The 13,432-nt window shown below is 40.1% G+C and overlaps 1 protein-coding gene across 4 annotated transcripts in view; it reads left to right on the forward strand.

Moving 5' to 3' along the window:
• Positions 1-13,432, forward strand: part of PLA2R1 (phospholipase A2 receptor 1) — a 67,922-nt gene that overhangs the window by 36,347 nt on the left and 18,143 nt on the right. For 3 of the 4 annotated variants that reach the window (XM_078376117.1, XM_020798336.3, XM_072982452.2), the window contains exons 18-23: positions 4,627-4,691; positions 5,985-6,088; positions 6,517-6,659; positions 8,620-8,737; positions 10,610-10,740; positions 12,258-12,402. In XM_078376117.1, coding sequence (XP_078232243.1) covers positions 4,627-4,691; positions 5,985-6,088; positions 6,517-6,659; positions 8,620-8,737; positions 10,610-10,740; positions 12,258-12,402 — 706 coding nt within the window. Of the gene's footprint in view, positions 1-4,626; positions 4,692-5,984; positions 6,089-6,516; positions 6,660-8,619; positions 8,748-10,609; positions 10,741-12,257; positions 12,403-13,432 lie in introns of all 4 variants that reach the window. The other variant, XR_013536676.1, reaches the window with a different exon arrangement.

Below are 13,432 nucleotides of genomic sequence, written 5' to 3' on the forward strand. Positions count from 1 at the left end.
AAAGTTAGATGACCACTGAAGGATAAAAATGAATGATTCATAGAAATGCTGCAACTCTTCCTCTTAACAGCAAAATCCTGTACGCCCCTTGTCAGAAGTAAACCCCACTGAGGCTTCATTCAAGTCAAATGGCAACCTTATGTGCTTATCAAACCTTCAAAACAATCAAATTTGAGTTCTTCCACTTACTCTTTCTGGTATTACAATTTAAATGCATTTTGCAAACTTCAGTTAATGCAGTAGAAGAGTGTGAACAGGTTCTTCTCCTCCTGGGGACGGCCCCTCACTTTCGGCTGGAAATAATAAAGGAGTCGTCTTTATAACTTTCAAACTTTCATCTTTATTTTCTCCAACATCCACCAGCACCTCACTTATAGGGTCAAACGGTTTCAACTCCGGCAACAGGCCACAACTGTCAGACATAAAACTCTTATTGTAATCCCATGGACTCAATGGTGGGAGTCCCCACGCCATTCCTTGGACTCCGGTTTCTGGGGTGGAGTGCTCCGAATCACACAGATAGTCCCGCAACATGTATGGCGCACCCACCCCCTCTCATCCGGTCCCTCAGGGAAGTGAGCTTCTGAGGCTTCCCGTTCACGCTGCAACTCAACTTTGCGAGGTGCCACAATTACAGTCCATTCTCTTGTTAAGTACCAGCTTAATTTCTCTCTTTCGACCTCCGGGACCGGCAAGAGTCCACTGACTTTTAAGTTCGGAAAATCCCATATCAGGCTCTGAGTGCGAATTCTCTTAAACACTCTTTTTCGTTCCTCTTGCTTCTTTTTCTCATATTCCTCCACTACACTACTAAACCATCTCATCCCTTCTTCATTTATATCCTCCTCCCAAACCGCTACTTCTTGCTCCGCCCAATCCCCTTCTATCAATCCCTCTGCTAAGCAAACTTCAGTTGTTCCTGCTTCATTTTCTGATTTCAACTCTCCCACCTTTTCTGTAACTGTCATTGTGTCTGTCTGTTGATCCCCTTCATTCGTCTTTTCTTCTTTTCCGACGTCTCTTGCAATAAAAAATGGCACACTTCTACTCTCTGCTCCTTCATAAAGAGAGTGCCTGCTTCTGTGTGAATCCCCCTTTCGTGCTGTAGGCCCATCCCATCGTTATCCAAGAAGAGGGACTCTTCCAGATAGAGCCGCCACCATTCTTTTCTGTTGCTTTGTGCCAAAGGAGTACAGGGCCAAGCCAGGATTTGCGTCAAAACATCTCTTTTATAACCCATCTTCTCTTTAAGGAAAAGTTAAGAACTCCACTTCCTTACCGGAGCGTCTACACTAGAATTTTGTTTTGCTTAGCTTACTGTCTTAGCTTACCTTGCCTTTGCTTAGCTTAGCTTAGTTTAGCTTACCTTATCATAGCTTAGCTTTTGAGTGCTAATTGACAGTTTATAATGTTATCTTAGAACTGCAGAGCTGGAGGGGACCCTAGGGATCATCAGATCCAGCCCCTACCAAGAGGGCACAGTGGGGGAATCAAACTCCCAACCTTTGACTCTGCAGCCAGAGACCTAAACCACTGAGCTATCCAGCAGTTCATTTTTCCAACTGGAGGCTTTCATTACAAATGTATGTTGCAAATGGGAGTTATAAAGTCTCTCTCTCTCTCTCTCTCTCTCTCTCTCTCTCTCTCTCTCTCTCTCTCTCTCTCTCTCTCTCTCTCACACACACACACACACACACACACACACACACACACACACACACACACACACACACACACACACACACACACACACACACACACACACACACACACACACACACACACACACACACAAAGGTAACCAACCATTCAGGGTAACTATCCCTTTTATGTCATGCCTAGGCTGTTCCAAGTAGAAGGGAAGATGAATGCTAAACACACACACATTGCATGGGGAGGAAAAGCTGGAGGCTGACAGTTCTGTTGCTGCTACTGCCACTGCCATCAACTGTCCATCATTCACACATATGATCCTGGGCATATACTCATCCACAAACCCTGCTGCAGCATACCAAGCAGGAAGCAATAGCACTGATGGTGCTTCCATTCGAACCCCACTGGAAAGAAGGAAAAGAGGAGGAGAAGGAGGTAGCATGAGAAGAGGGACAGGTGGGGGATTCCACACACAGAGACCTCCAGAGCACTTTGCCCACAGGAAAACTTTGCTCCAAGGGGTCTTCCAATGGCAGGGAATCATTGGAAGACGGCTCAGGAAAATTGTGAAGGAAATCCATGGCTCTGGAGTGTTGCAGGTCTCCAGAACAGCAGCATCCTTACAAGGAAGGGAGTGGCAAGTGTGCTGCGTGCTGCACTTCACTGCCTTGGGAACCTGATTCACGGGGCCTCCGGTTAGAGCCGGCCTTGGGCAAAGTCTCTAAAGAACTGGGGATTTCCCTCTTCAGGGAAGCTGAGCTGGCCAGCTCTGTTTTTGCTAGTATGGAAAATTGCAAAAGACAAGAGCCTGCACCCTTAGTAGTCATGTAAGCAAGAGAATTTCAGCAGCTGCAGCTTCTTATGTGAGGGCGATAAAAACAATCCTTGCTGATATTCCTTCTTTTACACAACCAGTAAAAAGTACAGGAGCCCTGTTTTATTGTGTGTCTGGGCACCCTAGTCTTTAGCTTCAGGAAGTTAAATTAATTTGTTTCAGCAGAGCTTTATGGAAGGCGGGGGCAACTCTTTAATTGGTGAAGCAGTCTGGGATCCTGCGCTTAGTGTTCCTGTGTTGCTGATTTTAGACTGCATGTTTTTAATTTGACATCAGGGTTTCTTGTTGCTTTTATCATGCCATAAGCCATCTTGAGAGCTTGGCAGAGCACGTCTTCCGGGATATAAACTGCGAAAGAAATGCACTAGTTTTAAAGCCCTATGCTGCTTCCCTGGTGGCAATTCTTCTGGATCTGTATTGTCCAAATTATGTTTCATATATCATTTCAAAGCAGTCTGAACTCCTTCTCCTGTTTTTTTTGTCATCTAGATTCCCTACCCCCACCCCTCAATATCCTGACCCAAATCCTCTTGCCTAGTTGTGCAAGTGTACCTTTTGGAGGCAAATTGCCTTAAGTTAAGAAATCACTGTAGACATTATATGTTGGCTACTGCATTGCATGACTCAGCATGCAACTGATAATGTCTACAGTGACTTCTTGTTTTGTTATTTAGTCGTTAAGTCGTGTCTGACTCTTTGTGACCCCATGGACCAGAGCAGGCCAGGCCCTCCTGTCTTCCACTGCCTCCTGGAGTTGGGTAAAATTCATGTTGGTAGCTTCGGTGACACTGTCCAACCATCTCGTCCTCTGTCGTCCCCTTCTTCTCTTGCCTTCACATTTTCCCAACATCAGGATCTTTTCCAGGGAGTCTTCTCACGAGATGGCCAAAGTATTGAAACCTCAGCTTCAGGATCTGTCCTTCCAGTGAGCACTCAGGGTTGATTTCCTTCAAAATGGATAGGTTTGTTCTCCTTGCAGTCCAGGGAACTCTCAAGAGTCTCCTCCAGCACCGTAATTCAAATGTTATTAGGTAGAAAGTGACTTCATAATACAGTGACTTCTTAAGTTGAGTCAATTTGCCTCCAAAATGTATGCAGTCTTTGTAACCACACAAGAGGATTTGGGCCAGTACACTTTTAGTTTTTTTTGTCCCCACTACTCTGTCTGGCCTCTTGGGTGAGGGCATAAGAAAGGCCCCTCTTGGCGACTGCTCCCAGCTTAGGGAACTCTTTCCTAAGGGAGGCTAAGTTGGGCTCCTCTCTGTGGTCCGTCTGCTAAGAGCCCAGTCTCTTTTCATTCAGAGAGCATTTGGGCAACTTAATGGGTGCTGAGAGAAGGTACTATCCTCTTGCAATATTGTAAGTGCAATGTTCTGTCAAGTTGATTCTGACTTTTGGTGATCCCTCCCAAAGTCCAGAAGCACTCCCAGAGTGTGCAGCTTGCCCAAGGCCACACCGGGTAGATCTTCTCTGGGGAGGCACAGTTGTCCCCAACTCTGACCAAATGAGATGTCCAGCTAGTATACATAATTCTTAAACAGCCATGATTTTAAATTGCTTTTAATGTAGTTGTTGCTTTGATATAATAACCTGTTCAGTTTTGTTTTAATATTATAACTTGCTGTGTTGTGAACTGCCTTATGTCCCATTCTTGGTAGAAAGGCAAAATATAAATTAAACAAATAAGATCTAGGTATTTTAAAAGTGACAGTCCTCTGCAGACTTCATATGTATTGTGGCATAAACATTCACATATAGGCTGCAGTTGTATTTATAATTACTCAGCACAAATATGTTGTGCATTGTGTTGCATCATTCATAATACATGATTTCTTCTATTCTTTTCACTGTTTTGATTCTTCTTGCCTTCATGCAGAGACAGAAAATACTTGGTTCTACAGATGTTATTCTGATTTATTTGATTTGTGTTCTATCCTACCTTGTCAGATACTATGGGATTGCATTTACTATTAGCTGTAGCCAACATAACCGATAATGAAGGGTCATGAGGGTTGCAGTCCAACAACATCTGCCGTTGCTTCTCATCACAGCCTTAAGAAAGAAGCTCAAATTAACAATGGAGGGGTCAATTTAAAAATAGTCATATTCACTTTATTATTATTACAAATATTTTATAGGCATCAAAAGCTAATCGCAATTGGTGGATTGCATTGCATTCGAAAGTACCCAGTAAAGGATTTCGGTAAGATTGTATTATGGTATACACGTCATATTTTTCTGGCCAGCCTTACAAATTGCTTTCTGTTTGACAGAGTGGGAGTAGGAGGTGGAAGTAATTTTAAGGCATTTTCCACATAGTTCTATTTTTGATCCAAAATATGTCCCTGCAATGTCTTTTTCTGGTAAGTAGGGAAATTAACAAAAGAAGCCTAAACATTTTTGTCTTAAAATAGCCTTTGATGAAAAGATTTTTCTGCCCTCTGCATCATTTGAAATATTTAAATATCTAATGTTTTTATGTGATTATTTAATTGTCATTATATGTTATGACGTTTTATATGTTGAATTTATTTTACATTTGTAATTATGTCTTTTGTTTGATTGAGTTGTGAACCCCTCAAAATAGCCTGGCTAGATGGGTAACATACTAAATAAACAAACGAAGGAAGGAAGGAAGGAAACTTTTAACTTTACAGCAATAGGTCAAGGTTTGAAAAATTATAGTACTATAGAAATATATCAGTAGCTCATTAGAGTTTCACCAGATGTTATGGGATGGAGCTCTGCAATCCTGCAATGTAAGACTTCTAAAATGCAATGCTATCCATGTTTATACGAGCGTAAATCCCTTGTAGTCCATGGGTGCTTATTCCCAGGGTGTTTATAGGAAGACAGGCTTGATAAATGATTATTCATTAATCTTTCTGGATTTTTAAAGGACAAATTAATGGTATGAGTATTTAATCCATTCATTGGTTAAGTATAACATTCAGAATGCCTCTACCTATCTTTAATTGAATTCAGTTATGCCATTTGTCAGGTTTCTTAGGTGATCGTCATTAAGATACTGTTTAGATCCTGATCATCTGAGGCTTCAGCAAAGTCCTCAGACTCTGTGATTCCCAGGGTGCCCAAACTGGGAACACTGAGAAACGCTGCCATGATAGATGTGACCAGTCACGGAATACTCTGCAAAACATACTGGGGAAGTGAACACAAAAGTGGCTTTTCTAAGATTATGTAATTTGTTGATGCCATTGGCTTTTATGCTTTTGATCTGTCATTGCTATTTCTGTTATATTTTAGTGTCTGTAGTTTTGTTTGCCTTGGTTTTTAATTGTCTGTAAGGCACACCTCCTTGGCATTAGAGGAGTGGTATATAAATTAGAAAATAAAAATGCAAAACTAATTTTTTAAAAAACCATGGCCCTTTGTTTGGTCCATTCCTAGGAACAAATTGAAAGGGTTTAGGAAGTCGTAACCTGGTTAAGGCCAGTAATTTAAAAGGCCATTAAATGATTAAATTCCTTTGCAGATGGGCAGATGGTTCACCACTGTTGTATCAGAACTGGGAAGAAGGTGAAAAGAGAGCTGAGAGCACTCAGGGAGAAAAATGTGGTTTTATTTCTTCCCAGACAGGTGCATTTATATTTTTTGTTTTTTGTTTTTACATTCTGGAACTTTGGCTTAATAAACAGTTTGGATTCTAGACCAAGCATCTCTGGTTGCAATTAATCAGTGAGGTTAATGCTGACAGCAGTGCAGTTTTACCCCCAAATGTCATCAGCTTGTTAGCATGCCTCATTCTCAGTATCGGTGTTCATGTTGCTTACATATATAATGTAGGCTTGGGCCTCTGGTTGTCTGTGAACTATTGGAATCTTATGTAATTGCAAAGATCCAGATGAGATCAGTTCATGGAAGCCTTTTGGATAGCTGTCTGTTTTAAGAAATGCCTATATATTATAGGACACTTAATGCTATATAAAATAATGCCTTCCAAGTTAGATCTGCACTTTACAAGGTAACTTGGGTTTTATTAGCAGACATGCAATTGTATTTCTTAGGACACTGGGGCTTTGAAAATTGTACTATATCTCTACCTTGTATCTGCAAACGTAAAAAGATATGGTCTGTTGAGAGAGAAATACCAAAAGAACAGAATCATCAAGGGACGTGTCCCAAAGGATGGCTGTATTTTGCATTCAAGGTACTTTCCTGTTTGTTTGCTTTTGAAATCCTTTCTATGGTGTATAAAAACATGTCTTTAAAAGACAATTCAATGTTGCTAGTATTTATCCCCCCAGAAAAGAGTGTTTCATAACCATACTGTTCCTGCAAATTTATATAAAAAAGCAAAAGCAAAGCAAAGTGTGCTGCTTATATACCGCCCCATAGCGCTTCAAGCACTCTCTGGGCGGTTTACAAGTTAATTATGCAGGCTACACATTGCACACACACACACACCCGTGAGCTGGGTACTCATTTTACCGACCTCGGAAGGATAGAAGGCCGAGTGAACCTTGAGCCGGCTACCTGGGATTGAACCGCAGGTTGTGAGCGCAGTTTTGGCTGCAGTACAGCAGTTTAACCACTGCGCCATGAGGCTAGGTCAGAATGGAGACAAATGTTGGGAATATATGAATACATTTGGAGATACAGGCTACATTTGCATATAATTAGCCAAGATCCTGTAGACAAAGATACTTGTGAATTGACTTCATGTTGGGAACACCATCCGTTGTCTATCCCTCTCAATTTTCTGCTCGTACAAGCAGATGTACAAGCTAGAAATTGGTTAATTGTCATTATATCCAAAACCAGGTTCTACATTGTTTTTCTAGAGCTAGCAACAGATCTTGGAGTTATAATCCTACAGTTCTGGATTCTGAAAGTGTATTCCAAAAAAATGACTTTCTCAAAATTTGATTCCTGCTTTCTTTGAGAATGGCTGCTGAGAAGCTGGAGCCAAGGAAGTTCAAATAATCCCAGTTGAATCAATTTTTCACAAACAAGTATGGCTGGAAAATGTTTTCTGGACTCTTACTCACCAATCCTATTAAGAAACATTTTGTTGTCTAGACATAATAATCTTATGCTACCCTGTGATGAATTATTATTGTAATTATATTCCACCCATTAGCTCAAATTATTACCTCAAATTAGGTATGTTCAAAGGAGCTTACAGGCTTTAGAGGTACCTCTAAAGCTTTTGTCCTTTGCAGTTTGTGATATCTACAAATATATGTTGAACAGCATAACTGATGCTTTGGAAGAGGAGCTTTAATACATTTGAGTCTCTCCCTCCCTCCCTCCCTCCTCCTTCTCAATGGCTAGAAATTGAATACTAATTAATTTTAATGCATGTTGCTGTGCACAATTTTGATTTAAGAGTGGTATAAAAATTAATTAATTAAATCTGTAACCCCATTCTTCTTTGCATAACCTCCAGCAGCCGATGCTAAATCATTAGTGCATGGCAATGAGTGGGAGAGACAAACCCCCACTCCACCTGAGGGCAGGGATAAGGCACCACAGCTAAGAATTCTTCTCTCCCCCCACCTTTAATTCTCCTCCGCCTTTCAGAGATGTTCACACAACCGCTGAACATCACTCATTGCTTCCATTTCTCCCTCTCTTTAGAATTGTAGAAAGACTGTTCCTATTTTTTAATGCTCTCCTAATCAGCTTTCTCTTTTTCTTCCATATTAACTTGCTTAATGTATGGCATATACTTGTTTCCATCTCTTCCTTTAACTTCTTTCTTTATTCTTTCTAACCCAGCTCTTGTCCAATCGTGCAACTAAAATTCTACACGGCTGATTCAGGACCAAAATATAAGTGAGCTTTACGTTTGTTTTTCAGTGCCAATTTCAACAGCTGGTATAGTACATGGACTAATAGTTACTGCAGTTGCAACAAATGTGGAGGATTTAACACTTTCCTCCTCCTGTTGTCGTCTTGAGAAAAATCCCTATATTAAAACTAAATTTTGGTGGGAAATCTTGCACTAGAACCGGCATCTGCGCCAAAGTACTGTATAGGCATTAGAATGCACATATAAATGATCTGGGGGAAAGTGGGTTGTCATTAGTTTGAGATTTCAGGGACATGAACAAACATGGAATTATTCCCAATTAAATACAGTAAATATTTGTTTCTGTGATCAGTGCTTTCTGGTACAGATTCCAAAGGATCCAAGCCATCAGAAAAGTTGGCATTCTGCCGAAACATTCTGTAATCACTTTGGTGCATCACTTGCTTCCATTGAAAATGAAGTTGAGCAAGGTACTGTATAGTAAGTCCTTTATATGATTATACAAATTTGAATATCTTATGGATATGACACAGCTATTTGTTGTTGGTGTTATGTGCTGCTGAGTCACCTCTCACTTAGAGCAATACTATGAATGAGTGACCTCCAAAACACAACTGTAACCAGCTGATATCCAGGACATAGTGAATAAAAATAAGGGTAAGCTTTTAATAGTTTTGAAGGCCTTTATAGGTAATTCATGAGCATTGGTGGGAAATAAAAGTAAACGGAGCTGAATCCATAAATTCCTATAATAATTTGGATCCATTTTCCATTATGCATCTTTGCACTGCAAAAAAGGACACATGAGCTTTCTATCTCGCCATATTGGGCTGGATATAACTCTCTTTCAGAGGGAAAAAGTACAGTAGATTCAAATATTAGCTGCTTCCTGCTGGGGCGGTAATATACTGCTGGTCAACCTTTAGGTAGAACCACGAACAGGAGCTTCCAACTGTCCCAGCTGTACAGAAGAGAAATGTATATAAAGTAAGGAGAGGGGATATCTCTGTCTTTGAATCTGTCTGTCTTTCTGTTAGCACTATTTGCACAAGACTATGAAACCAAAGTAGGCTTACAGTCAATACAGTCTGAAGCCAGAGGAAACAGTCAGAGGGACAAGTTTACCGTTGTTGTGGGGCAATCCTGCCCTGGATATGAAGAGAGTAAACCTTTCCCCAGTGACAGTACAGGCACTCCTCACTTAATGCCATTCTTACATCTCAGTTGTTAAAGTCAGAAGCAGGCAGGAGCTTAGCAGGAAGAGGAGCAGCAGTAGTATTGCTGCCAGCTTGGTGAAAAAAAGAAATACTACTGTAAAAGCTTCCTCATTGCTCCTGGTTGTTCTGAGCTCGGGCATTGATCTTGCCTGGTTTGGAGGCAGAATGAAACAAAGACTGAGAAAGATGGATTCCCTGTGCTGGATAACTGAGTGGTTTTAAAACAAGTAGGCCGTTAAGTGAGGAGTGTTTGTAGTCATGCCAGGGTATCTCAGCAGCTCTGGCTTGGTTGAAATGGGGGCAGATATAATATGTCCAATTCTCTATAGCTGCATAACTTCCCATGAAGGGTTTAGGGTATCACAGTAAGAGCTATTCCATCCTGAGTTACACTTGGAAAGCCACAGTGGGTGGCTACCATGTAAAGCTGCATCAGGGAAAGACAGGAGAACCCATCCTTTCCCCCATCAGTTCCTCACCAATGGCAGATAACCATCACAGAGAAACCATTTGTCATGTTGAATGGTGCCATAACTGAAACCTGTTTGCAAAAACAGTTGAACATCTGAGGCCTAGACTAAAATGAAGAAAGCAGCAGCAATCTCTTCTTTTCTCTTCCAAAGGGGGGGGGGGAGTCACAGTTATTTAGAACGGTATATAGGAGGAGCTTCCAAGGAAGCTGATGGAGGATACCTCTGGCTAAATCAGTCAGGCACATAGGTCAGGGCATATGCCTTCATTGCAGCATGAACAAGAGGCAGAGGATCGGAAAGAGTATGTGGGAAGAGAGGAAGACAGAATTCCCAGTTAAAATATTAACATGGGGTCATGAAGAGTCGGACACGACTAAACAACAACAACAACATTTTGGTATTTGATGCTGTTCCCTTAAGCCAATTTGATTTCTCATTTCATTGTGACTTCAGCAACTGCTAATTTATTAAAAACCATTGAAAAGAAATTACATTTTTGTTTCACTGTTATTGAGTTAAAACCTGTATCCTTGGATTGATTTATGTTTATACATACACACACAAGTGAATAGAGATACACATCAAATAAACACACACACACACACCTGACTTTGTATGGGATTTATTTCTCAGTGGTGTTTTGCTTTACCAGCTTTCATCACAATGAACCTTCTTGGGCATAAATCTAATGTCTGGATCGGCCTGAAGGGCAAGGATAATGAAAGGTGGATTAATGGTCAAGATGTGAAATATACCAACTGGGATCCAGTAGATGAAATTCAGGCAAGTGTTTAATTGGTTCTGTGAGAAATTATCTTTGATGCTCACCTTTTAAAGATTCTTCTCCTTAGTTCTATCTAATAAATGTGGTCATTGCATGAACAGAAATTATAAACTGTTTGCTAATAGATTGGGAGGGATCACAGTGCATTTGCATTTCTTTGAAACTAGGCACACCAGTTGCAGACTGGCAACTAAAATAAAGCAGTCCCCTAATATAACACTGGCAGATTCCTACTGAGAGCATCCAACTTTACTCCTCTTTCCTCTAAAGGAAATAGGGAGTCGGGGAGGATCAATTGGGGGGGGCAAACAAAAATGAATCCAAGGGCTGGTAACCAGGACAGGGCTTACAACCATTTTCCAGATTCGATTGCATTCCCAAGGCGCAGGGATATGTCAAGAGAAATGAATTTGTGTGGGGTTTTTTTTATGTTTATAATAAATCTAAAGAAATAATAATGAAACTGATTATTTTACTACCCCTTTTAAATGCATTTCAACTATTTTCCTCTAAATAAAATCATTAGTAATGATTTTATTTAGAGGAATATGTTTGAAATGTATTTAAAAGGGGTAGTAAAATAATCAGTTTCATTATTATTTATTTAGATTTTTTATTATAAACATTAAAAAACCCCACACAAATTCATTTCTCTTGACGTGTCTCTTTATTGTCATTCAGGCCCCCCCCCAATATACTTTAAAAACAGAGAAAGGAAGTCACTTTTAAAAAATAATTTCCATTTCCTCCTTGCCTGACATTTCATAAACTATTGCTCATTTCCTATTTCATCGGATAAAGTATGTGCACAAATTGGTTAATTTTACATGTACTTTGCCAATGCTCTGAGAAACATTACCGACAGCACTCAGGAGCATCAGAGAATCTCAGTTCTGTGAGCCTCTGATACCCAGACAAACCTAAGCAGTGAAACCTAAAGAAAGGAAGTGAACAGACTGTATCTGATTAGGGAAGGAGGAAGTAAAGAAAGTACTGTACAGCAAGAGATGGGCGGCTTTCTTGAGCCGTTAAGATAAATTATCTGCCTTTTAGTGCATTTTTGAAAAGGAAATAAAAATCCTAAACCCAACTTTTTAACTTTTAACAACACTTCTTAAAACTGATCTGGAAAATATCCCAGGGCTGCAGTGGTCATAGGAAAGCAGTATTCCTGGTTTTGGACAACTGTTTAAAAAATTCTGGCAGTCTTGGGGCTGTTCTGTGGATCACATGCAGCCTGTGGGCTTCACGTTGCCCACCCTTACGCTAACAGAAGGAAAAATCTCAAAACAGCACAATGGGGACTGAGTGTATGCAGTGACCACAGATTTCGGACTGACAGGGTGAAAAAAACTGAAAACTTGTGGGGAGTGGAGTGGAATATATTAGGGAACTGAAGACATTGTGTTGCAGTTCTCAATTCCCTTTAAGTATTTTCTTTTATTATCATTTGCATAGATAAAGGAGTTCTAAAGGTCTTGCATTACTGATTTCCACTATAATATATTTATTTCAGAATCAACATGATTACGGCATTGATACTCAGGAAAACGTTTCACTGTGCACATTGATATTAAACAATCCTAGTTTTAGTTCAGTGGGGAAATGGTACCTGGAAAATTGTGAAGAACGCTACGGTTTTATCTGCCAGAAAGCACAAGGTAGAGAACTGTGTTTGCTTTCTTTCATACTGCAAAAGAAGGAAAGAAATATGACTTTAAGTTTTAGTATATCTCTCTGATATATTTAGCCCATATATGTCACTGGCCCATTTCATCAATATTCCTATCTGTAAAGCTTTGTTGGGTTTCAGTGAATGAAAGGAGCTCTGCTTCAACACTATATTTTCAGAGCAAATGGAATGCAACGGAAGGTTTGCTCCATAGGCACACTTAGAGCCTTCCCTGTATACCCTAGCAACACAAAGTTGCCCATCCTTTTTCCTTGCTAAGTGTCATATTCTTGCCTTGCCTAGAGGATTAGGGCCATTGACATGATGTTTGCCTTGTTTTGTTCAGTACAGTGACAGTGGGGGGGGGGAATAAAGACTTTCCATCCTTTTTGTGTCCCTCCTACAAAGCATTGTTTTTTCTTACTTTGTTTTCCTTCCTGGAGGTTTAGCACCATTATGCTCCCAGTGTTCATTTCTATGGTCAGAGTTTCTCAACCAGAAGTGATCAGTTCGATTTTTCAGTAAGGTGCTTACCACCACCACACAAAAAAACACAAGTCACCATCCAGTGAGAAAGTTGCATCAGGGAATCAGGTTTTGAAATATATATATATATTCTAAAAGGAGAAATAGTGGTTCTCAGAGAAGTGGGTGGATGTCTGTTTCTACAGTGAAAGAGTCCCCAGTCGGAAGATTTTAATTAGGTTTCAATTAAATACGAAAAACACTGACACACAGTTTTTAAAACTCTAGAAAAGAAACACCAGCAGAAAATTGTTTTTTAAAAAATAATTTCTAAAGTATTTTCTTAAGGGAGAAGACATTTCCAGAAAAGTGATTTTTAAAAGTGCAGTTTGGACACAAATCTTACTAAACCACAATCCTCTTTGAGGACAAGATGGAAAATGAGAGAAGAATTTTTGCCTCCTGTTGAAGAGCCTTTAGGGAAAACATTTTCAGTCTAAAGTTCTTATCATTACTCCTGATGCAACACATGAATTAGGAATGAAAATGTTAAC

Source organism: Pogona vitticeps, chromosome 1 (genome assembly GCF_051106095.1).
Source record: "Pogona vitticeps strain Pit_001003342236 chromosome 1, PviZW2.1, whole genome shotgun sequence".
NCBI lineage: Eukaryota > Metazoa > Chordata > Lepidosauria > Squamata > Agamidae > Pogona > Pogona vitticeps.